At 47.1% G+C, this 24,153-nt stretch overlaps 8 protein-coding genes across 8 annotated transcripts; 3 read left to right on the top strand and 5 right to left on the bottom strand.

The window, feature by feature from the left end:
* Positions 1 to 331: 331 nt before the first annotated feature.
* On the top strand, positions 332 to 1,961 carry TREMEDRAFT_22812 (uncharacterized protein; the record flags this gene model as incomplete). Its single annotated transcript, XM_007000400.1, has 6 exons — positions 332 to 492; positions 732 to 835; positions 940 to 1,042; positions 1,176 to 1,406; positions 1,452 to 1,629; positions 1,770 to 1,961. Coding segments are annotated over 6 exons (969 nt in total), but the record flags the coding sequence as incomplete, so codon positions are not given.
* A 900-nt stretch (positions 1,962 to 2,861) lies between these two features.
* On the bottom strand, positions 2,862 to 4,441 carry TREMEDRAFT_59413 (uncharacterized protein; the record flags this gene model as incomplete). Its single annotated transcript, XM_007001587.1, has 3 exons — positions 2,862 to 3,380; positions 3,668 to 3,767; positions 4,134 to 4,441. 3 exons carry the CDS (start codon positions 4,439 to 4,441, stop codon positions 2,862 to 2,864), a joined length of 927 nt encoding a protein of 308 aa, XP_007001649.1.
* A 373-nt stretch (positions 4,442 to 4,814) lies between these two features.
* TREMEDRAFT_37242 (uncharacterized protein) lies at positions 4,815 to 6,427 on the bottom strand. The gene is made up of 6 exons (XM_007000822.1): positions 6,417 to 6,427; positions 5,837 to 6,201; positions 5,459 to 5,525; positions 5,387 to 5,414; positions 5,219 to 5,326; positions 4,815 to 5,030 (listed from the first exon to the last, which is right to left on the bottom strand). Exons 1-6 carry the CDS (start codon positions 6,420 to 6,422, stop codon positions 4,921 to 4,923), a joined length of 684 nt encoding a protein of 227 aa, XP_007000884.1. The 5' UTR covers positions 6,423 to 6,427; the 3' UTR covers positions 4,815 to 4,920.
* A 1,083-nt stretch (positions 6,428 to 7,510) lies between these two features.
* On the bottom strand, positions 7,511 to 12,573 carry TREMEDRAFT_37240 (uncharacterized protein; the record flags this gene model as incomplete). The annotated part of the gene is made up of 20 exons (XM_007000821.1): positions 7,511 to 7,790; positions 7,926 to 8,055; positions 8,269 to 8,627; positions 8,757 to 8,882; positions 9,024 to 9,230; positions 9,275 to 9,563; positions 9,609 to 9,985; positions 10,033 to 10,110; positions 10,157 to 10,569; positions 10,620 to 10,978; positions 11,021 to 11,199; positions 11,243 to 11,445; positions 11,491 to 11,584; positions 11,630 to 11,722; positions 11,771 to 11,885; positions 11,982 to 12,044; positions 12,088 to 12,202; positions 12,251 to 12,305; positions 12,354 to 12,376; positions 12,423 to 12,573. 20 exons carry the CDS (start codon positions 12,571 to 12,573, stop codon positions 7,575 to 7,577), a joined length of 3,645 nt encoding a protein of 1,214 aa, XP_007000883.1. The 3' UTR covers positions 7,511 to 7,574.
* A 1,421-nt stretch (positions 12,574 to 13,994) lies between these two features.
* TREMEDRAFT_59410 (uncharacterized protein) lies at positions 13,995 to 15,169 on the top strand (the record flags this gene model as incomplete). The annotated part of the gene is made up of 5 exons (XM_007001586.1): positions 13,995 to 14,388; positions 14,437 to 14,818; positions 14,855 to 14,857; positions 14,878 to 15,048; positions 15,106 to 15,169. 5 exons carry the CDS (start codon positions 13,995 to 13,997, stop codon positions 15,167 to 15,169), a joined length of 1,014 nt encoding a protein of 337 aa, XP_007001648.1.
* Positions 15,170 to 15,441: 272 nt separating this feature from the next.
* On the top strand, positions 15,442 to 17,517 carry TREMEDRAFT_59409 (uncharacterized protein; the record flags this gene model as incomplete). Its single annotated transcript, XM_007001585.1, has 5 exons — positions 15,442 to 15,905; positions 16,186 to 16,251; positions 16,541 to 16,586; positions 17,049 to 17,386; positions 17,493 to 17,517. 5 exons carry the CDS (start codon positions 15,442 to 15,444, stop codon positions 17,515 to 17,517), a joined length of 939 nt encoding a protein of 312 aa, XP_007001647.1.
* A 451-nt stretch (positions 17,518 to 17,968) lies between these two features.
* TREMEDRAFT_56155 (uncharacterized protein) lies at positions 17,969 to 20,134 on the bottom strand. The gene is made up of 9 exons (XM_007001026.1): positions 20,051 to 20,134; positions 19,693 to 19,884; positions 19,390 to 19,481; positions 19,279 to 19,341; positions 19,027 to 19,229; positions 18,654 to 18,980; positions 18,487 to 18,571; positions 18,133 to 18,444; positions 17,969 to 18,078 (listed from the first exon to the last, which is right to left on the bottom strand). Exons 1-8 carry the CDS (start codon positions 20,076 to 20,078, stop codon positions 18,166 to 18,168), a joined length of 1,269 nt encoding a protein of 422 aa, XP_007001088.1. The 5' UTR covers positions 20,079 to 20,134; the 3' UTR covers positions 17,969 to 18,078; positions 18,133 to 18,165.
* A 166-nt stretch (positions 20,135 to 20,300) lies between these two features.
* Positions 20,301 to 24,012, bottom strand: TREMEDRAFT_59407 (uncharacterized protein; the record flags this gene model as incomplete). The annotated part of the gene is made up of 11 exons (XM_007001584.1): positions 20,301 to 20,336; positions 20,388 to 20,950; positions 20,999 to 21,074; positions 21,116 to 21,973; positions 22,022 to 22,195; positions 22,250 to 22,625; positions 22,672 to 22,910; positions 22,951 to 23,377; positions 23,499 to 23,710; positions 23,757 to 23,890; positions 23,970 to 24,012. The coding sequence occupies 11 exons, from the start codon at positions 24,010 to 24,012 to the stop codon at positions 20,301 to 20,303; spliced, it is 3,138 nt and encodes a 1,045-aa protein (XP_007001646.1).
* Between the last annotated feature and the right edge of the window lie 141 nt (positions 24,013 to 24,153).

The following is a 24,153-nucleotide window of genomic DNA, read 5'->3' as shown; positions in this document are numbered from 1 at the left end:
CGATATGACAGTCTTAGCACCTCCCTCCGACTCTTCTCTCTTCAAAGAGATGCTGTCCAACCCACCCGTCTTCGGACCCCCCTTCTCCAAATCAAGCTTTGGCTCGATCAGAGGGACCACCGAAGTCGCTCTCGCTCCCATCTCTCCAACGCGTCCCTCCTCCCCTCCAACTGTCAATACCTCAAGGGAAGCGGGGCCATCTCGTCCGAACCATCAAAGCTCAAATTCTTCAGCTGTGCCAGAAAGAGAAGAAAGAGCCGCGGTCTCAGGACCCGACGCGTCTCCTTCGAGAAAAGGCAAAGAGAGAGGTGATGATTTGTTCAAGGGGACGATGGATCTCAGTTGGCCGGAAATTCTAAGAGGAACGAAAAAGCGAGCAGCGGGGCTTTATAACCCCTCTCAGGCATGTTATGCCAACGCTACCTTACAGGTGTTATTTCATACACCTCCTTTTCTCAGGATAGCGAGTGCTCATCAGTCCCAATCTTGTGAGTGTCTCTCAGATTATCATATTATGTCTTGTCCATGGGAAGCTGGTTTGCACGGTGATCATGCGGTCCCTGCTGCTCATACACTCGACGGTCTAGTTTGACGTGTTCCAACTTTGAGGCCGGTTGTGAGAGACGCGACTTAAAGAGGTCTACTCGTCGATGAGTAGGGTTGGTTCAGGGTGAAAGAGGCATCTCAGACAATGCGTGGTACAAATACTGACTATCAGGTTTGACGGCGAGAAACAAAGGTTGGTGTATGCTATGCGCGCTGAGGACAACGGGAGACGAACATTGGAGTAGACAGGGATCTTACATGCCTAAAGAGGTACATAACCATCTCAGTCGTACGTCCTTTTCCCTCTTTGCCCTTACAAAATTTTCTCATACTCCCTCCAAGCCCCTCGGACATGCGGAGCTCGATGTAATGAAATGACAACTGAACAATCAGAAATACATAAAGGTTTCAACAAACATAAACAAGAAGACGCTCATGAATTCTTTCGATTTGTGACGGATGCTCTTCAAGCTACCGCTCTTGCGGGGAGACCAAAGTGAGTCAAGTTTTTCGTACACGTTACCCCCTTCGACTGCTTTTAGTACCCAGATATCGACAAAATCATAATCATGTTGTAAATTTTGAATGAGAAATCCTTGGCAATTGAGCGTACATTTAGTTGATCATAGGGATTTACCTGCCAAAATAAAAAATTCCACCTGGGTCTATAAATTATGGGGAGGACAAGTCAGATCTCGCGTCATTTGCGACCGATGTTCCACCCCTTCCGACACCTTTGATACATTTCTCGATCTCTCTCTTGATGTCCCGCCCAATCGCAAGCCATCTGTCCTATCAATGTTACGAGAATTCTGCAAGGACGACAAATTAGAAGGCGAGAACAAGTATAATTGTGAAAAGTGTGTTTCCTCTCCTATCTCATGCTCATAGATACTGATGGGTAGTTGCAAGAGAAAGGCCGATGCCAAGAAGAGTTTTAGAATATCCCACGCTCCTCCTGTCTTGACTCTACATTTGAAACGGTTCAACGTTCGTTATAATTCTTTTGGCAATAAAGCAAATGCGGAGAAGTATAGCGGTTTTATCGAGTTTGGGGAATGGTTGGACATTGCGAACTTCATGGTTGATCCTACTGTGAGTCTTCCATTTCTATCAAGCCCTCATACTTCCCCTCAATGTCTCGTTGAAAAAGCAGACAGTGCACTCTGCCGGTGCTTTTGTAGGAGAGGTGCCGATAGGGATTGGTCGTGGCTGACGCATAGTCTGAAGGCACCAAATATCGACTTTTCGGAGTGACCTGTCATCGAGGTGCCGAATTGCGTTTTGGACATTATACCTCTTACGTCCGTGGTCCTAGTGGCCAATGGTATCATGCCGATGACGAGGATATGTCTGCCGTACGACAAGACGAAGTGTTGAGGGATAAACAAGCCTATCTTTTGAGTTATATCCGAGTGGAAGGGAATATCCCACCGACCCCGGCGTCGATCAAATTTCCAAATTCGACTTTTGTGAACGGCAAAATATCAGAATTCAACGGTTCATCTCAAAACGGATTCAAATTCCGTCAATCTAGCGGTCCAAATCCACTCAGTTCCCCCCTCAAACCTCTACCTCTGAAAGAGCCAAATGGACATGCCTTTACTTCTCCACTTAAACCTCTACAATCACCTCGGGAATCGCTCAGACCAGATCTCCCTCCAAATCACTTGGGCGCCTCACCTCCTGAGGCACCTTCATCTTCACCTCCACAGCCCGATAGTCCAAGTGAGGTGGACGAGCCAACGAAGTTCGGATGGGAACCAAAGTACAAACCTAAGACTCAGTTGGAGTTGGCAGGCTTACCGCCGTCTTTCGGTCCACAGCGATCGACGTTTGATAGACGTCGGGATAGAAGGGAGAAAAGGGGGAGAGGAGCACCCAGTCCGTATGCCGTCGGAGGATGGCAGGGTCGAGGTGGAAGACCACCTGGTGTGATCAATCGGATGAAGGGAAGGTGAGGTGGGGTAAGGAGGGTGATGGGGGTGCGCAAGTCTAATCAACCAGCAAGAGGGAGGATGGTGGGATGATAAGTATCGTAGAAGTCGTCAGTTGAAACTATCAATATTTATGCAATGAGCATGTGCATGGGAATGGTTCTAGTATGACTCTCACATTTTTTCGTCCGCTTTGTTTCAAATTCCTGTAGAATCATTTCCTTCGGATTGACAAGAATCATACTGTATATCTGTATATCGAATCTAAACCCCACGCTAGTGCATCCCAAGGACTATTTTTCAACAGACCTTTATCATCCCGATGTCATCTCCCAACTCCGACCAGTCACCGTGGAAAAGGAAAACATAAACCGATGATCAACGTCTTTTCAATTGAACATACCATCCTGATCTCCTCAAACAGTCCATGACGTATTCAGCTACCATCCCACTTACTTCTTTAGGTCCCAAAGTAGTAGTATCAATTTCATATTCTCCACTTAAACCTTTAGGTTTCCCACGTAAATTAATCAAATGACAAATCTCATCTTCCATCCTTAACTCCATTAAAGAATTCTCGTTCATTTCCCATCTTCCATGTTTACTTTGATTCCCACTTCCATTCCCATTTTGTGTGAGATCATGTGAAGAAGATTGTTTTCCATTTTGAGTGGGATCATGTGGTTTATGTGAAAGAGAAGTAGATAATCTAGAAAGGTTGGTTTGAGTTTCACATGATAAGACGAGATGTATGACTGGCCAAGATTTTTCTGAACATAATGAAGGGAAAAGATTGATGAGTTGACGATCGGAAGGTATGGATAGGAATGTAGAAGGGATCAAGTAGATCGTATTTGTGGGAGTGGAAGAGAGAAGTGATATGAGAAGAGTTTCGAGCTGTCCTTAGCATTTTTATGATCTCTATAACTTATCATCTTTCTGAGAGATATTATCATTGGGATTTTGAACGATGAATGTTATTTCTCGGTAGACCTAATGTTACACATAGACAGCTTATTAGATCTATATCGAAAAGTGTATGGGGAGGAACGGGCTGAGGGGAGCTTCTTAAGAAAATCGAGGGGAGAGTACAGTGGGGTCGTTTACAAGAGCAGGAAATGAGGTCATAAAGAGATAAAAAGGGGAGAAGAGGGGGAATGGGAAAAGTATTTTAAACAACTTACTAAAGATTTCTTCAATGTTTCTCTCGCAGGTCCCTCAAGAACACAAGCGATTTCTTCTAGTAAAGGGATATCGACAATCTTAGCATTTGGTAGGATTTTTCTATTCTAATCAGTTTCCGTCCTTTATAAATCCTTGAAACTCTTCGTCTTTCCTTCTACACCAAGATCCCTCCTCCTGTGTGGTAAACCTGCCCTACTGAATTTTCTGGTAATCTTCCAAGCTTGCAATCATCCATCTAGCTTTCTCGTCCGACTATGATACCACAGTTGACACTAAAATTCTTTCCTATGATATGATTTTCCCTGCAGTCTTCACAATGTGGATGGCTTCATGTACCTTTCACCGCCCAAAATAACTACACGAACTGGTCGGAGAGGTGAAACCCGGATCAACCTGACATGTGATATAGGAACAAGAGTAGACTTCAAATCAAAGGGGAAGGGGAAAGAGAAAAGAAAAACTCACGTCAATTCTTGTGCCACGGTACTTTTACCCACTGCTGGATATCCATTCAATATCACTATAGCTCCAGGCATCGTTCCTCCCTTCTTTTTATATTCTTCAGTACAACTTTCGTTCACTTCTTCTGCAAAATACGACTTTGATTCGTTTTCTATTATATTATGATGGTCTTTCTTTTGAGATATACCCTTTCTCTTGATTTGATCTTGTATTTTGATAATTTGCAATTCAAGTGGGAAAGAGACGTTAGATTGATCAAATTCGAGTGAAAAAAACGGTCCTGAGCACGATACTTTGGATAAAGGGTTCATGCTCGGAAAGGAGATTGATCATACTCAGGTCTAAAGCAGGGCGTCAAAAGATACCTTTCCTGTGATCCCGTTACATCGAAGCACGACGCTTGACGACTGGCTTTCTATATTGGAGATCGATCGAAAGGATTTACTTGGTCCTTCATCTATTGCTGTCTCAGTTGATGAGTGTCATCGATGCGGCATACTGCATAAGGTGGCAGAGATCAGAGAGGTGAAAGGATAGAGTAATGGTCGTTGAGAGTTGAAAGTTGAGGGGAGTGGAGGTGAAAGATGAAAGGTGATGGTGATGTCAGTTGGAATTTGATCGGAAACTTTGAATTCACCGCTGGATCCGGTCTTGACGACGGATGTCTAGCAAACCTCCAGGATACAGTGCGACACGGACATGCATCACATGAAGCAGACATTGGGTGGTAGATGACAAGGAAGTGTCTATTGAATGTCCTAGGTGCATAGGGCGTAGGCGCAGCACCCCCTTAGTGAACAGCGACAGGGGCTGGTTTGTGAGGTGCAGCGGGATGGACAGGATGAGCTGGGTGAACGGGAGGAATGTCTTTCTCTCCTGGTTTGAGAACACCTTCTTCCTCTGTCACATCAGCCGGTGTTCCTGAATCTCCCTCTCAACTTTCTCTATCAGAAATCTGAAAGCATCACCGCAATCTGTTAGAAATGCGAGTCAAGCGATGAAGCAGACGAACAAGGTCCGGAGTTGAGAGGAGGACGGTGCCAGATCAAGTCAGAAGGGGGGTAGTTCTATGGACGATAAACACCCACCGAGTATAGCCCGCCACGAATGATCTTCCCTCTGTCCAACTTCTTCTTCCTCTGCGGTAGAAGTTCCAGCGACGACGGCGGATCCTACTAAAACCGCGACGGTGAGACCTGTCCTGTCAACCTTCTTTCGTCACGTCGAAATGTATTTTTAGAAGGAAGATGACTCACCTTGAGCCCACATACGAGCCTGAACGAGCTGAGAGTTAGTTGCAAGTAGCAAAGGAGCCTGAAACAACTTACCTTTTGTGAAAAGGTCATAGGTGATCGAGCTACGATACCAAATGCCAATCCCATGGAAGCTGCCCAACTGATCATCAGCGTTATCCTTGTTGATGAGTTTCACATTATCTCGCACCACTTCATCGAGTTCATCAAACGAGACGAACGATGACCAATCAGATGACCTTCATCTTCAATTGAACCCGATGGGACATGGACTATTGTGAGATCAAAAGATATGTCTGAATTCTGAAATAGCAAGGATTTTTGAGGATAATGTTCTGATGATGTAGACAATTCGAACCGAGACTGGTGACCAAATTGAGTACGAGCCAATAAAATGAATATCCTTGAATCTTCGTGAAGGGTAAATTAGAAGGAAAATGAAATATTACTCACCCTCCAGCAATAACACCATATTTATGTCTCCCTGTCCAATCTTTAACTTTCTCTTGAATAGACATCCTCTCCCATCTTTCCTCTTCTCTCTGAGCTTTCGAATCTAATTCCCTTTTCCCAATTCCAGTCCATTGACTTCTCTCATAAGCTTCTCCAGCTTTCTCAGCAGTTATACTGATACATGGTAAAACCACCACCACAGCTCCGAAAGCTTTTAATGGTAAGGGAAGAGCACGATATTGGACAGATCGACGTAAAAGGGTGTAATGTAGTGGGACCCATAAAGAAACACCGAGTAGAGAACCTTTTATTCCACCGGATATTGTTGCTTGTGAATAAGCTTGAGCATCTTCTGGAGTGAGGATCTGTCATCAGTATGCATAATAGTTTGAAATCGATGCGACAGTCTGGCATAGGGGTTCGATAAGGATTTGTCGATCGGATTGTTTTTGAAAAGTTGATAAGGGATAGTAAGGAGAAAATTCAGGAAGGGGCATGGGAAGGATGAATAAGATGAGGATGATGAGATTGGTTGAGTATGGGTAATAAGGAACTGGTATAGATTGATAAGAGCACACACCTTCATGTTGCAGTCGCCGACTGAAAGGGAAGGAAGAAAGAAAGAAAGATTAGGTGTAAGTAAGAAAAGGTGAGCAGAGAATGTCGTCATACGCTCTCTCCCTCTCCCACTTCCGACTTTGTCCGGCTCGCCCCCTCTAAGCGAGCAGGCCTATCGACTTGTTCCCATCACGCCCAAACATAGCCATGTCGGTCACATCTGTCCAGAACGTAACCTACGTTCAACCCAGGAGTAACATTCTTTCATCAGTGCGGATGTAGCGAGACTACACAAGAAAACATGACATCACCCCTCAATATCACCCTTCTCCCATCGCCCACATTCCACCCTCACCTTCTCATCACACCCCCCAAACCACCTCACAGCTCATGTGATCTCCAACTTTCCCTCTTGTTCCCCGATGAGATCTTTGTTGATCCTTCGGAATTATCAGACCTATGGGGCTATCCATCCTCTTCTTCACCTTCCCCTCCTCAATCGACAAATTCCGTGGGATGGAGTCTGAATCCTCAAGTAGTGGATATTGAAAGACCGACTATATTCTCTCTTCCTATTCTTCCCACCCATCAAAATCATGTCGACATCAACCCCTCCATACCTCTGACGATGTTGGGATTGGAATTACGGATCTCAGGGGCTAGGAAACAACTTCTGGATATCCCACTTCATGCTAGGTATCTTGAACCAAGTGAGGAGGGGAAGAAAGTTGTGCAATTGTTTACAGATCCTAAACATGTTTCGGTAGAGTGGATTTGTCCCAAAGAATCGAGTGAGTGGATTTTGTTGCTCTCTACATGAATCTACTATTTTATGAAGAAACTCAAACTGATACACAGATATACTTGAACATCTGGAAATACACCTAGATCCGATCTTTGTTGTTTTACCCACGGGCAGACCACAAGACAGAGTAGCAATAACACTAATTACTACCTTGGTCATATGGTTGAGCTGGACATGGCTCGTGTACAAAATCATCATGACTCGCCGACGTCTTGTGTCGAAAGTCAAAGTGAATTAGGTTGACTTGTATTTATGTCACATGTCAATAACCTATCAAAGCCGACCGAGCAGTGTACATTGGAAACGACGTTGCTTGCGACAGCATGCATACCACCAGCTTGTACAGTTTGCCTCAGATAACCTCTCCCCCCCTCCTTAGAACGCACTACTAGTCCTCATCTGTTCCAATTTCTTCAACACATCCCCCACGCTCCTATCGAGTTCGTTGGCGATGGAAGACTGTTTGGTGTATGGTAATGAACTGTATGCGTCGCACAGATCTCCGTCTACCACTCCCATGACGGGGGCGTAATAACCTCGGTAGGCAAGATGATCTCTTCCGACCAGAGATATGTTCTGAGAACGCATGTGCTGTTCATCAGCTTCGGGTCGAAAGTGATGTTGGGGGGAAGACGTTTTGGTAGGCTGCGCCGTATCACGGACAGTGTGTTTTTGTGTGTCCCCGGAAGCTGGAGAAAAGAGGAAGAGAGTAAGAAGCAAACTTACCATTTCCAAAGTCGTCATAAACTCCACGTCGTCCATCGAGATGAAGGGGACGAGAGCGCCCACAGCTCCTGATATCGTGGTATACACCAACACGTCTCTTCCCCCAGGTACTAAAGAAACTTTTGTCAACCTGTCCGTCAGCTTCGTCTTTGTATCACTCAATACCAACTTCCACCATCTGACACAATCTGATAACCGTCGTGAAGATCAAGTGGACTATCGAAGTACCAGCTATACGAATGTACTATAACACAATAGTGAGAAGAGAACGATCTGCAGTGTAGGGGGGAAGACAAAACGACGAAGAGATTAAGGAATAGGACATCAAGCCGTGGCAACTCACGAAGTCACCACACTGCCCACTTGATAATGAGCTATCAAAGTCGTCTTATGAGCTGCTCCCATCAAAAACCCCTTCTCATGTAGAATTCCCGCTCCTGTAGGATCATCATCCACCTTCTCGCTGACAGCCTGATCCATCCGATTGACAAACACGTTTCCGAATTTGTCCCCACAGGCGACAGTGTCATAGTCGACGTTGGTGACGCAAGTCAGGAACCGAGGTTGGGTGTCGTCTCCGAATACCAGCAGTTGACGTGTGGGGATGGAACGGTAGACGCAGAAAAAAGTCGATTCTTGCATATCTCCGACGATGATACGAGCACCAATGACGTTGATGGTCGCTATCACAGTGGGAAAACTCTGAGGAGGATTAGCTCCACGGCCTGTTGGACTTTCTGCGAAGACGTCCCGCTGAAGAGACAGGTATGGGTTGACGACCGAAAGGGATCGACGAAAGGGCTAAGAATGGAGGGGGACATTAGCACTCACGTTATTTTCACACTTCCTCAGTAATGCTTTCTTACCAGCCTCGTAAAGTCTCAATGACTTCCCGGCTCCAACCAGAAGGTAGCCCTGGAATCCAGCTACACACAGTGGTATTTCGTCCAATTTTGTCTACTCCGTCAGCTCTACCCCTCGACGTGATCTGATACCCCATACCGAGATCGTTCCCAAGTGTATTCAGACCATGCTGAACAGTGGTGCAAGAGGACAAAGATTCAAATGCACGGGACATAAGAAAAGACAATTACTCACCTTGTGCATGAACTCCAACGTCCGACCATTCTCTTTGATAGCGTAAACCCTCAACCATCCTTCCTTACATCCCCGAGGTGTTAAGGTAGTCTTCACCGCCGTCCCCACCACGAGACTTGGCTCTCCCGCCATATTCTCAAAGTAAGCGATTGTCAGGGAAAAGGCAGCTTCATCCTCGTCCAACTCTATCGTCGATACTGTTTGGTTCTACACAGTCAGCGACAAGTCAAGAAGAGCCCTCATAAACTCACCGTCAAAGGGTCTAGAATCCGAATGAGCGATGCCCAATGCCCTGGACCTGCTCGAGGTCTACCAAATTCTGACGGCGGTAATTCGAGGATTGATCCATCCACGCGATCACCTGCTGCTTTTTTCTGCGAAACTATACGTTGTATAGCTTTTGGTCCGAGTACACGATGATCCGATTCTATCATATAGAATATCGTACTGAAAGGATGGCTGATGAACTTTCTAGGGGTGTAGGTGAGGGACATGGAGTCTTGTTTTAACTTTTCTCCTAATCTCGGAATTGTAAAGATTCTACAAAGTCAGACTTATTGCGATGATGTGAGAGGTGGAACTGACCTTAGAGTGTTGCCCGATATCCCTATGAGACCTTCGGGGCACATGGCGGCTGATAATGTTGAGGCATACTCCAATGCGTCATATATCAATGGCTGGGTTTGCAGCATGTCCTGATATGTGTATAATAACCATGCTCTGCTCGAGAACGCCATGACCGATGGCGAGCCGTGAATAGACGATCGAACGAGTTTTGGGGGTTTGGCACCGAGGAACCGAAGACGAGTATCTGATAGAGATCCTTCAACTGGATCGACTACAGTACGAAGAAGTACACCGTTCATCAAGCCTATGTTGAGGAACATCGTGGCTCGGTTTTTGTCGATAGAGGTGTCGAATATCTCAGCAAGGCAAATGGACGCTGGCGGAGCCGTCAAGGCCTGCATGTCAGCATTGACGATGACAAGGGCGAGGAAGGTAGACTGACTTGCAAACTGAGAGTGGTTAGAGTGCTCTCTGGCTCCAAGGAGATGACATGGACAGTCTGGTTGTCACAACCAACCGCCTGATCGTCAGTACTAGTGATATGACAGATTTTTGAAGGAACTCACAAGGAATGGTGTTCGTCTGCGCCCCTCCGGCACCTCGGCGATACTGACACACGTCGCGTTGCCGGGCAGACTCTTCTTATCTTGATACTCGCTCAGTGATCCCTCGGGGTCCAGTTCAAAATACACCAACTCGGCTGTCGACAACGCAATAACCACTTGTCGCTTGTTGGTGGTAGCGGCGGTTATGGCTGATCCCGGTGGACAAGCCCATTCGTCAACTCTATCGGCAGCCCGGATATGCCGCAGACCATATGGGTGGACCTGCAATAATCCTGCATCCCCCAGTTGTTGTACGGCTAACGTAGGCCCAGATGATAAGAAGCCTGTATCGTTGACTTCTTCGATAGTCTCACCGATTGATAGAACAAGGGTACCATTGGGGAATGAGAGCACGATATATGAATCGAATTCGTCTACATATGTCAGCAGCCAAGTATGTGTGGGACTGGTGGATCCTGCTCACCTTCCTCTGTCAATTTCAAGGTCCATACAGCATTTGGGACACCAGGTAGAGGTGAGGCGACAATTTGCTGTATCTCCAACCCATGCTTCAGCGTTCGGAAAGTGCTTCTTGGTCCTCGGCCACATGCGGCGTATATTTGGGGAGTATCTGAACTCTGGCCTAGAAGATTCACCACTTGGGCATCAAGAATGGGATCGAGGGAGGAAAGTGTGTCAACAAGTAGGAGATTTTGGAGAGGTCTGGGGTTGAAGAATGCGTATGGCAAAGCACCAGTGGTATTCCCGTTATCAGGATAATCGGTCGAGGACCATTCTTGCTCGTCGTCATCTTCGGCAAGATTTTGAAATTGGTACAGATTTCTGAATGTCAGCAGCATCGAAAATGGATCAGACCGAATTTACTGATCACCGAACTCGCTAGCAGCGAAGAGGTATCCGCTTTTCAGAATACACAAGCTATTCGACACCGGCACGGTATCGAAGTATTTGATCTTGACAGCAACGACGTCTTCCCCTTGGTGATCAATCCATAATTTGTACAAGTCCCCGTCTTCGTTCTGTAGAAGAAAAAAGAAGGCCCCCTAAGTTGTTAGTCGACAGCCGCTTGGTAAATGACAAACTCACTCGGATTTTGTGCATGACAGCAGAGACGATGATCATCCCTCGACTGATTTCTCCACGTTGGGCCAATGGATTTCTTCGTCGTGGTATGGGTACCCGATGTGCTTCCGCATCCATATGTTTCCAAATGACATGATCCTCACAGCAGACTAACACTCCTGAGGGTCCCTCGAATCGGTCAGACGTCGCGTTCTGCCCTCCTGGTACTGGCTGTCTCAGCTGAAAGTCACAGAATACGCTATGGCACCCACCTTGGACAAGGAGATTTGCTCTCCGATCAGTGGGTTCGCTCCATTTCCGGACGACATGATTCAATCCTAGATCCAACTCGTAAAATACCAAATGCTGTCTGATAAGACCTGCTCAGCGGTTCTAAATGAGATGACTCACCTTCTCCGCTGCCTCAAATGCAGCCCCTGTTGGATCTTCATCTGATTCAGAGTAATCCACCTCCAACGCGGCATACAGGGGGTTGTCATAGCCCTTGAAAGTCAGTTCATCCGCTCAGTGCTTTCTGTCGCGTGTGCTCACCTGGTCCACACCTATCACATGAGTGATAAGGGCATGGTTCTTATGTGCTTCCAGAGGTGATGACGGAAAGAGCTTGCCCTCGGAGTTTCTATTCAGCACATATACTAGTTTCGACCTAAGAGTAATCAGTGACCGCACGGCTGTCAAACATACACGCACTTCTCAATTCTACTTCATCAGCGGAATTCAAACACGGTGTATGGGGACTCACGCAGCGAACATACAGCTCCGACCCTTAGGGTCTACAGCAAGAAACTGTCCAGGTACCACTCGTCTTTCGGGTCAGCTACGCATACAGGGCCATGGGATGGACTCACCTGCTCCCAGACTTCCCGAACACCTCTTGGTATAATGACTCGAAGTGTGGTGTAGGCGTCACAACAAACTCTATGATTGACATTCTACCAGAGTCAGATGACAATAAGATATAGTCTGACCATTGTCAGCTCCGTTCATGCTTGAGCCGACATCTGCACTCACCCTTGGTCATTCCTGCTAATCTGAACCCAGCGACACTCCGGACAGTCCCAAACGCCTGCGAGTAAGTGTCTGTCAAAGTTCATAGAGCTGATCGAGGACTGACTTCGGCAGTACATATCGTATCCACTGCCCCTGTCAGCTAAGACACCATGGTGAAGAGAAAGCCACTTACGCTGCCCCGTACTTGTATTGAGCTTGAGGATCTCCAACCTCGTCCCTCCCCGAACTACTAATATCTCCTGACCCTTGGTCCCAGAGAAGGATCCAACGGCAGCCAGGGTGACATTGGTAGGGGGTTGTAGAGTGATGTTGAAGAGGTGCATCGTGCCGGCGCTTGGAAGAGTGCGATCCGACAGATGGTGTATCTTCTATGATCTTTGGCTATCACAGAGAGAGACACAGGAGATCCAGGTGAATTTCCAAAATCATTTTATCGCTTTTCTCCAGCAATTCCCGCGGCGATGGTGCATGGTGAACGAACGCACATCAAATAAAGCAGCATGCAGCATAACGTCCAGACGCCTGTGTACGCCTCTTTTAGGACAACATTGGCGGCTGGCGGGGTAGTGGCTTTGATCATGCAGCACATCATAGCCCTCTGTCAGGACTAGTCATGACAGTGGCCTGGAGGAGACGAGCCTGGCTGCTGGCTGGCTACTTGCGGCATGTCATTACTACTCTTGTACAGATAAATGCTCATTGGGTGGAAGTCATGATTCTACCCTCCGAGTATTGCCTGTACTCTATTGTATGCTCCTCGATACTCGAAACATCCGACTATGTATGTCATTAAAAGCTTCTCAAACTAAGTGACCACCTTGTTCTCGTGCTCACACGTCTCGTCGGCGATATCGGCGTTTCATACGGGCTGCGAGCACGAGGCGGCGATCTCTTCCTCGCCATGCGGCAACCTCGTGTCACGTCGATGCTTCATCCCCCACCCCCTTCCTCATCTTCTTCCTTTTCGCCCTCACTCGTTTTGTTCAACTTTGCAACTCCACCATCAGCTCGTAGCTTCAGAGCTTCCCCTGAGATATACCCCCACCGTGATTGCACAGACTCCCACCTTGTCGTTTTCATCTAGCTTCACAGGCACACACAGTGAGGCCCGTTTCCTCCAAACATCCCCCTATTTCTTACTGCCAGTCGTGTCGAAGTCCCAGCTCACTTTCAATAGGCTTCTTCACTCATCTCTTCGACCTCCGCATCTGAAAATCTCTAATCATCGAACTGACCTATCATCTATCCAACCTTTTAGTTCAGTCGCTCCTAGTCTTTTACCACTACGACATCGTCAACAACCGCAGCCATTTCGAAAATCATAGCGTTTCTACGGTGGCGGCTCCCGCGTCTCTCGCTCCCACTAGCGAGTCAATGAGCCCATAGACTCTTCTCAAGTGAGGATCTCTCTTGCCCGCCAGAAGCAGCTGACCCTTTCAGAAAGACATGCAAAGAAGTGAGCCTAGAAGGTTAATACTGGAGCCCCGCATTTCACATCACGAACCCCATCAACTACGACCATCTTTACACAACCACGTGGACGTCCCCATCGCCGACGACGACTCAGAAGCTCGCCACATATCATTTCATAAAGACCGAGAGCCTTGAAGTCAGGGCTCTATTTGTTGAATAATTTTTCTCTCAAAACCCTAGACAATACGAGCCCCTTGAAGTTTCCTCCAAGCTCTTCTCTCCAAACACTTGCGGGAAATCCTATCAATCAAACTCTCGTCCTCCAGCCAAGATGACGGACCCGAACGGACAACACGCACTCGCGTCACACGACCGTCTAGTCACGGATCCCGCCTTCTCGTCTGTGCGGTCGAGTGCAGACGACCAAGATGGTTCGGTCATGAAATTTGACGACTCTGCCTTGGAGACATTGAACGCAGCTGTTGAACAAGGAGCCGACCCTTTCAAGTATGTCACAGCTGGAGAGTCAAGCACCGGTCTCAAAGCTTCTGACGGCAAGCCTTCGGGTTCACAGCCTTTCGCTCGGACACCAGAGTTGCGAGTTAGTCATAAGATTGCGGAGCGCAAGAGACGAAAAGAAATGAAAGAGCTGTTTGACGAGTTGAGAGATCTACTTCCTTCCGAACGAGGGTCAAAATCCAGCAAGTGGGAGATTCTTTCCAAAGGTGAGTCAATTTCTATTCCAACCACGACGAGTACGGCTGAGTACGTAGCCATCGATCATGTCACAAATATGAAGAATCACAACGCGGAACTGATAAGAGAGATAGAGAGAACACGACGAGAACTGGATATGGCAAGAGGTGGAAACGGTCAATTCGCCCCTTATCATACAGCACCGTACGCCATACCACAAGCGCCCCTATATCCCGGTATCGCTGCCTATCCCACACCGGCGGCAGTCTCGTCCGCTCCAGCCACTGGAGCACCTCCCACCCCCGGCATACCCATCGGGACTCCCACGTCTGGCTCTATCCCTACAGGACGACAACAATCACCGCAAGTTTCGCAACATACTGCAGCGCAGCAACAACAGACTTTGAAATCTTCCCCTTCTCAACCCGGTTCGAGCTCCTCACAGCCTCGACTGAGCTTGTAAACGGTACTGTAATGAGTCTTTGATGATTGTAGAGTGTGAGTTTCTGTTTTAGTAGGTACATCAAGTGGGAGGAGATGTGTGTCGACGTAACGTGGAGTGAGGGGTACGACATGATTCATGCACGAGACTATTGTTATCTTGATTCAGGAAGTCACACGGAATATATTGGTGCAAGGTGTATTAGCTCATATACGGCATCGGACCCCCGAGCCCGTCGTGAGAACACGTGAGTTCTTCTTTCGTGAAACCCGGTTCGGAGAGACTTGTGATAGTGACAGGCAAGATACGCTCCCTTATATCGTGACATGCGACCTGAGAAAGGTGACGTCCTTTCTGTTGACAACTAAACGAGTTTTAGTCACAAAACTGTTTGATCTAAATCATCAATCCTTTATCAAACAGGGGTGACGTAACATAACACATGTCAAGTTAAGTACATATCAAAGCCCTCTTTACCATTTATAGACCCAACCGATCATCTGTTCCCCATTACATCTCTCAGCAATCACTACCGCAATCCCCGTTATTCCGTGCTAGTCAAATCACCAGTAACTTATCGACATTTAATCTTTCTCCCAAGGAATTACCAGTAAGTGACATCAAGACAAGACCAAACAACATGTCCCCAGTGCAGAGTCATAATTTCAAAAACGAGACTCTTTCATCTTCGTCATCCATTCCAACCAAAGGAGTACATTACCCAGGACAAACGGATGACTGTCTCACTGCTGACACCGTTCACGAAGACCCCTCTACCTTAACAAATAGGACATCCGTACCAGAGTCTACGGTCTTCGAATCTGTACGACCTCCAATGTCGGCAAACCCCAATGTCAATTCTTACACCTCCGAATTAGCGGGAAACGTGTCCAACGAGAAAATCTCAGATGCAGAGGAGGAAGAGACTAAAGAAGTTGATGTAGCTACTCAAGATTTATTGACTTTTTTTGACCAGCCTCGTGAGGAGAGAAGGATTCAAAGGGTACTCCGAGATTCTTTGGAGTATGAAAGAGTGGTATATAAGGGGGACGGTGATTTCACCCATGATTTCACCCGTGATTTCACTCATCAGGTCAGCGTCGTGTAAGTGATTTCTTTAGTCCCTCGGGACACAGTTATTCTGAATCCTTCATCTCCTCAGAAACCAAGATCACGTTCATCATGTCTCCCTCGCGCCCCCGGACCAGCTCTTATATGTACAGAGAATGATCAGAATTTCATTATTCTTGCCGAAGAAGGGTGATCGGTAATAGATCGTAGGAATGGAATGCTTGACAAACAGAGTATATGACTTGCGGAATAAGAGACTGGTCTGATAAAACAGTATAGATGAAAAAGGTCCCTATCTTACTACTACACAAAGGGGGGAACAAGCTGCTGAACGACGCGGACGGACAGTGACTAATTGGGAAGCACGATGGTCTCCGAAGTGAGTTTGTACTTCTCTTCCTACCATTCCAAACCGAACTCATAATCAATCCAAATTGGTTTTCGACCTCTACTTTTCTCTTGCAGACCTATCGTCAATCGAATCCTGATCGATTTGTTGAGCCTGTGTTGATCGTCAGTTCTGTCAACTTTACTCGTGTTGATGGAGAATCGATTTCCAGAGATCCAGTCACTCTTCCCTCAGATTGTTTTGACCAGGAATGGGATGGTAGCCTATGGTCCTTCAGGATATAATACTTACATACTTTTATTCTTAAACATACAACCAGTACTCGATTGTTTATCTCAACAAATGAATTTCTTCCCTTGTCTATAGTGAGTGACAATTCTTTGAGATGTGTCATTATTTTCAAGACTCCAGACTCAATATATCTGATGTGTAAATGAGCATAAATCAATGTATAGATGTACAGAGGAAGGGATGACGAGAAATCACGAATCTTATCACTCTTTTCTTCACCTACTTAATTGCTTCATGTCTCATTGTCTTTTGTTTTGTAAGGACGGACAAGTCCACCATTGATAGGAGAGGACTAGATCGTTTTAGATGTTCTACTCCGACGTTTCAACTCGGTACAAACGCTTACGTTCTCACATGCTCACTCTTGATTATAATCAGCAATCACTTACTCTTTCACCCAACCACCCAACCACCCAACCGCCCATCTTCACCTGACTAAGATCATCTCCTTACGGAAAATACAGATATTCAAAGTCGAGTTCGTCCCATACAAGGTCCTATCAACATTCATAATGAATCGTGAACTCTTGACCCAGAGTCCATCCACACCGTCAGGGTCAAAGACACAGGCATCAACTTTCACTCCAATTGACAGGGCCAATGGTATGTCAATATCTAGGGGTTTGCGAAGTACACCTTCTGGTGAAGATTACTTCATCAAGGAACAGGATGAATTGTCAAGACATACTGTAACAGACAATGGAACATGGGGAGAAAGCTCCAGTGTTGCTTCTTCCACCCCTATAGCCACTCCACCAGAGAGTGAAATCGACTTTCCATTTAATACTCAAGTAACCCATGGTCTTGAGCATGATCACTTGGCAATGAATATGAAAAGTCTCACAATCGGAAATGATCCATCCAGGAAGAAAAAGTCAGTTCCGGAATGGTACATGGAGGATTTCACATTTGTCATGTGCCGTCCCCAGGTACAACCGGATATAAGCAGGACGGTACTTGATAGTCTTGACAACCTTCAGGTACGAACTTTGGAGTATTGTTTGAGTGAGACGGAAGAAGAAATTGAAACCGAGTGGCCTAGCCTATCAATTGCTTTTGTGTGAGTTGTCTTTTTACCTGGAGATATCTTGGCAGAACCTAACTATTTTTGCACATCCCTCATATTATGAGTGTGGTACCAGGGTAAGACAGAGGAACAGGTTGAGGCTCATAAGACAGGAAAGGACCTGTGAGGGGGTTAATCACGACTAGAGACATGAGTCGGGATTTCCTCACTCGCCCAGGACTGAGGGTTTCAAATTGGAAAGTATCTTACAACGACAAGTGAGTCTTTCCAACAATTTCATCCGTCCTGTTGCTGATGACATCTCCCAGCGCCATTATGCAATTCGAAGCAGACCCGTGAGCCTCCTGCTCATTGCTGGCTCCTGTTGCTGTCAGACCCTCAGCAACTGTGACATGCGTTCAGTGATCAGTGAAGTAGTCATCAAGGTAGAAGAAGAAAACAATAGAGATGGATGATCAGATCCGGGTGATGAGACTGTATGATCATGATGATAACCATCCGCAATCCGCTGGCTGTTAGGATACATCCAATTGACCGAGCTGAATGAATCAGTGGATAGCAGCGGGCATCATGATAACATCAGATATACACACCTTCATCAACACACCTTCATCACCCACCCTCATCTATTTGAAGTTCTTACCATCCACCCAGGCTTTGCCGTCGATCTCCAAATCCCACGCCAAGGCAGCTTCGAAGAACGCCTTGTCCTCTGGGTTCTCCAAGTCAATCTTCTTGTACTCGTAAGACTCCCAGTCCGGTGCGACATCCATGACCGGTTTGTAGTCGGGTCCACGACAGATGACGGTGCCGGTGACGATGGAATCGTTGGTCTTGCCTAACACACCCATTGATCCAAAGAGGTATTTCCGTGAAGCTTCAAGACGGTTAAAGAACCCTCCGATCTGTACCGTTAGCTTCTGATTAGACATGTGCCACAGACTGACCAGATTGTTAGACATGAACGTTTGAGTGAGTTCATCGTTGTACTTGAAGTCGACACGCCAGATGGAGAAACCCTCCTTGTCGAATCTATTCGTCAGCCACACCACACGACAAGGAAGATAGAGATGTTCATAACGATGATCATGATGAAAGTGCGGATGAGACTCACTTCTCGTAGAACCAAGGAAGAGCTTCTTTGCGGGTGTCCAAGTTGGAATACTGTCTCTTCCACTCTTCGAGATTGAACGCAGACTTGGGCAAGTCATCCAGAGGGTTTTTGGCCTTGGGTTCGGCGGGCACAAGATCTTCTTCCTCTTCTTCCTCTTCTTCCTTCTTTTTAGGCGCTTTGGGTGCTTTGGGAGCAGCCTCAGCTTTTGGTGCCTTCTCAGCAGCGGCGGGCTTCTCTTTGGCAGGAGCTTGGTAAGGTGGGCAGACTTCGGTCCATTGAGGGTTTCCGTTATCAAAGATGAGTGCGAGTTTGGGGTGTCTAATGACGCTGCAACGTTAGGATATGATCAAAACGTCTTGATCGTACAACTCACGTTTCTACCAATCGAACAAGGTTGGGGACCTTGGCACGAGAGGAAGCATCAAAGATGGAGCTGGTGAAAAGGTTGGTCAGAGAAGTGACGATGGTGATGTCGGCCAATGTCAAACGTTCGCCCACGAGGAAAGTACGATGTAGCATGTAAGCCTCGATAGAATTGAGACGTTTCCACAAACGTTCCATCAAACCGTTGAATGTCTGCTTGTCAATCTCGATCTTCAGCTGAGGTGATCGAATAGACACTCACTGCTTTCGAGTAGGGGACTGTGTTGTTGAAAATATAACCAGTAAGGGCGGTAGGAATCATAATCTTTTGATAATCAGCGTTCTGGTTGGACTCATGATGATTGTATCTTACCTCCTGGTCGGCTGTGCACATCCACTGTTTGACCAAAGCTCTCTGTTTAGGGTCGGCGGGAAGGATAGTCTGGTTGGCACCTAAACTGGCGACTAAAATTTTAGTGTTCTACTTTTCATTTGGATGACATATTTAAGTGGGTGGATGAATGATCAGAGTTAAGACGATACCACTCGTCGGGTTATTCTCGACACGTGTCATTTAGACAGGGATAACTAAAAAAAGCTCATCAGGAAAGGAAGGGGATACAATTTGTTTTCACAACGAAAACGTACTGGGGAGGAAGAGATGAAGACAACATACCGTACTCTGCGATGGCGGCAGATTCTGAAAGCTTCAATTCGCCATCTTCAAGCACTGGCAGATAACCCATGGGGTGATCACGAAGGAAAGCTTCAGTGCGCCAGTCTGACTTGAAAGTGAAAGATTTGTCATGTTCAAGTTCTACATCTGCCATGGCCGCAGCAGCGAGCACACGACGGACGCGGGAGTTACCTGACTAGTCAGCATCGGTAGTGCATGATGATTTCATCAACCAGAGAGGATTGTGAAGAAAGGGAAGATGAGGTCCGAGCCAAAGGAAGTGAAAGTTGAAGATGCTGTCGGAATATCATTTTTAACCACAACATGACGAGCAGAGGTCAGGAGGACAATGACTCACCTGGGAATCCAGTGAGCGTAGGAGCCATGATTGTGATGGTGCAAAATGCAGATGAAGAAGAGAGAGCAAAAGATGAGGAGAGGTTGAGCAACTTTTTTCTCAACACCGAATCTTTCAACTCAAATGACCGGAAAATTCCATCCGGATGAGTGTGGCACTTTTGCCACCTGTCCAAGCGAACCCAGCACCAATACTTAGCAGGCTAGCAGCATGCAGCATGCAGCATGTACCAATAGATGCATGTTCAATCCTATTTTGCCCTCCTCTTCTTGAGCCCTCTGAACACCTGCGTAGTCAGTCATTATCCCAGGCCTTCATATCAAGAACTCGGGCTCACCAGCTCATCATCGTCATCATCGACGACCAACAACTTTCTCCGTCCCAATGTGGCAGTAGTAGGTCCAGAACTTCTCGTACTCCTACTTCTTGGTGCCGTCCACAACTGAGCATCCGCCTCATTCGTATCTGTCCCATTCATCCCGTTCCTACTTCTTGAATTGGATCGTAGGGTTGAAGGTCCATCATCATCCGAATCTTCCAACACTATCGGCTGTCGTTTGGCCAACCCTCTGGTCGGAGCAGCTCGAGCGGGGGGTTTACGTGTCTTTGCAGTGGCGGTGGATCTTGTATCTGTGGTAGAAGCCTCGGACAGGATACTTCCCGCTCTGGTCTTCCGAGATGACTGTGTGACTGTACCCTGCTGGGTGTCCGGGACGGTGGATTGGTCTTTCTTACGACCTCTCTGAGTGCGGGAAGGTGGAGGCATGTCATCGTCGTCATTATCGACAAGTACGGCCCGACGGGTCGATGGGAGTAAGGGCATATCTTCCTCTTCATCCGAATCGTGTACTTGAGTGGCTTTTCTTCCTTTGCCATTGGCACGCTGTGTGGGCCAATATGCTAGAGATCAGTCCAAACTTCAGGAATGTGAGGAACGGCGAAACTCACGGTCTCCCATTTCTGCATCTTCCAAAGTAGGTCCGGCCAAGATCAACGGCAGTGGGTCCCTTCTAACGATGTTTTTCTGCTCTCATCAGCTTAAGACATTTGGAGCTATCAACTGACCTTTTTGAACTTCTTGAAGTTTGGCCGTCCATCATCCACCACCTCAGGCACCCTCTTCTGATCTTTACGAAACAGATCCGTCTTGATGATCTGAATGAAATTGCCCCTCATATCGTCGTCGAAGTCATTGACGATATTCCAGTCCGGATGATCCGCATTCCATACATTAGTCTTGACAATCGTGCTCCCAGGTTCTCCACCTCTTTTGGGTATCCGCAACTGATTAAACTCCATGTCTAGCTCATCTACTGCCTTCTTGGTTTTGGTCGCATCTGAGATGGCTGATAAGAAAGCGGGATCCTTCGCGATTTGACTATCTTTAGGTTGATTTACCGGTAATCCAGCAGGCTTTTTGGGTTCGAGTGGTTCGGCAGACTCTGGTTCTTTGATACGTGAAGTATCTTTCCGTCCAGAAGTGATGGATTTAATCGAAGGTCCTGAAGCTTGCGAACGTCCAGACTTTTTGGCCTCTGCGGCCTTACGCAGAGTCCTTTGAATAAAGTCATCCTCGATCTCCTCAATTTCTTCAGACTCCGGTTCTTCAGCGATGGATGGAACGACTTTGTTGACGTGGGAAAGTTGTGGACGGATTGAAGGTTCAGCAGAGCTTTCCCTGCTGTTGGAGATGTGAGATTCGACAGAAGCAAGTCGAGCTCTCTTGACAGGCCTAGGTTGAACACTCTCAGCCTTGGTCTGTTCGTACAGCTCTCGGATTTCGGCGGCGGTTTCTTCATCTTCAATCTGTCTGGCTACGGATTCTACGGTCTCCGTAGGCAAGTCGAAAGACAGTGCTGGCCGAGTTCCGACCCGCCGTTTGAGGCGAGTTGTGCCGGAGCTGATACTTGCTTTCCCTTGTGTCTGTAACTGAGTCATGATATGCTTGTACCTTGATTGAAATTGACTCACTCTAGACTCTAGGACCGTCTCCGGGGCTAGAATGGAGGGTTGGCTTGAGGCTGGAGGATTGAAGGACTGCGAATCTCGTGAGATGTGAAGTTGACTTTGAGTGGGTTGAACCGATTCTTCTATGATCGGCGCAGGAAAGGGGTCAGCTACACGTCCGGCTCGGCGTTTCAGTGGCTGTTCCTCAGCACGGCAGAGTACGATAGTCAGCAAGGGAAAGAGAACACCCACCTTTTTGGCTGGTTGACTTAAAGCGCTCACAGACGTATCGACGTCCTCCAAGAGAGGCCTCCCGGCCTGAGCAGTCTTAAAAGCTACAGTCTCCAATTCTTCAGGGTATGTCGAAGGGATCACCTCCACATGTTTGTGACGAGCGGGAGGATAAGAACGGGACGGACTTGCTGTAGCAGGTTGAGCCAATGGTTCAGGAGAAGCTTCCCGAATAGCCGATATCGAAGCAGGTGAGGGCTCTCTGGTCGTGACAATTGGGTCGTTGCGGGGGAAATGTTCTGGGCGTGGACCACCAAAGGCCTCCAGATACTCTTCAACACCACCACATTTGACGGCGGCCCAACAGATTACTCCTGAAACTACAAATATGCCTAACCTGCACGTCAGTCCAATCATCCATGTACCTTCCCGTGGCGACTGACTTTTGACTTGCCTCCCCAATCATAGAACTGAATTTCACGCCTTTCTTCTCTAATTCCGCTTTGAGATTTCCGAACCAGACAATGAGCGCCTTTGAACGGCCTACGCTAGCATCTATTTCTTCTGACCATGATTTAAGACGGTCAATCACATCTTGGCCCGAAGAGACGGGGTGCGAAACGATGTCGATATCTGTATACTTTGCTCCCATAGCCGTGAGCCATCTCTTCTCAGTCGGAGGCTTACGATTAGTTCGTTCCGACAATGAATCATGATCTTACCCTCTCCGCTCGCAGTCCCATGATTGACCATCCCTCAAATAACGCGGATCTGCCAGGATCCGGTAGCCAACATTCTACACTTGCTCTAACATTCGGCAAATTGGGGTCTAGGGGTGGTTGAAATCGAGGATCCTCTTCTGGCGGTAGAGCGAAACTGTCCTGTGAATCGGCCACTTTCTTCCAGCAGGCGTTACACTTAGCTAACAGGGCTTCGAGGTAGATGGGAAGGAGGATACGGATTCCGTAGCATACGGCATAGTTGCAGTGAGGAGTAGCACAATATGTTTGTGAGAGGACGAATGTGGGTTTATTGGAAGGATCGAAGGCGAGGGTATGAGCTAGACAATGCCGACGCATCGCAGATTGAGTTTCTTCTGATTCGTCTTTAAATTTGGGGTGTTGTATATTGATATCAATCCAGACGGCGCTAAGACATTAGCTGATTGAAGGCATATGAGCCTGATCGAAACAGCTCTCAGAAGGTGTGTTTGACTGAATTGAAATCACAAAAACATATTTTTTGACATCAGGGGTAATATCGAACTCACCAGAACCAAGCATCATCAGACAACTCGATGCCCGTCCCCATGTGATCATGTAAATAACATCCCGGTTGATCACTTTCTTGACCTTCCCCGTAATCTTCCCTGTCTCTAGAACCTACGGACTCTTCATCCATCGGTAACAATATCTTGAACTTCCCGAACCCTCCACTTTTCTTTGGTGAGGAATACCATTTCAACTCTGGTGGTTTCTGAGCCTGTGGACCTCAGTGGTTCTTCATACATGTCACGACTACGACTCACATGTGCCAGATCCCAGGATTTGGCTTCGATTGTGCCTTCTATAGGTCTGACCTTTTTGCTCTCGAACCGAATATCACAGTCCTTGTCTCTGCCTACCTTGTAGGTCTTTTTCTGTTCGAGAGCGAAAGTGAAGTCTGAGGTCAGTGATGCAGGCTCATCAGCTGATCACAGTCGGGCGGAGAGATGCTCAGTGTAGATGCCGAATAGACTTACAGGACTGCCCATGTATGGCTCCTACGGCTTTGATAAGCCACATGTCCACATCGGCCTTGCAACCCAAGTGAAATGTATGTGAGAAGACAGTCTCGTCATTCGAATTCGTGACTGGGTCAATCGGTAGCGGAGTTTAGCGCGATGTCCGTTGGCGGTTGGCCACCCGCCTAGACTATTGCAATGA

Source organism: Tremella mesenterica (assembly GCF_000271645.1).
Source record: "Tremella mesenterica DSM 1558 unplaced genomic scaffold TREMEscaffold_1, whole genome shotgun sequence".
NCBI classification, from domain to species: Eukaryota; Fungi; Basidiomycota; class Tremellomycetes; order Tremellales; family Tremellaceae; genus Tremella; species Tremella mesenterica.
Note: the sequence above shows the minus strand (reverse complement) of the source record. Positions and strands in the feature narration are given on the sequence as shown.

Coding starts and splice junctions, on each gene's coding strand:
- TREMEDRAFT_37242 (XM_007000822.1), bottom strand. Junction 5,526..5,836: donor TATGGTGTTATTGCTGGAGG/GTGAGTAATATT, acceptor GCTGATGATCAG/TTGGGCAGCTTCCATGGGAT. Junction 5,415..5,458: donor CTATGACCTTTTCACAAAAG/GTAAGTTGTTTC, acceptor ACTAACTCTCAG/CTCGTTCAGGCTCGTATGTG.
- TREMEDRAFT_56155 (XM_007001026.1), bottom strand. CDS start 20,078: ATGGCTCCTACGCTCACTGGATTCCCAG. Junction 19,342..19,389: donor TGTGCACAGCCGACCAGGAG/GTAAGATACAAT, acceptor GATTATCAAAAG/ATTATGATTCCTACCGCCCT. Junction 18,572..18,653: donor CTTCCTTGGTTCTACGAGAA/GTGAGTCTCATC, acceptor GCTGACGAATAG/ATTCGACAAGGAGGGTTTCT.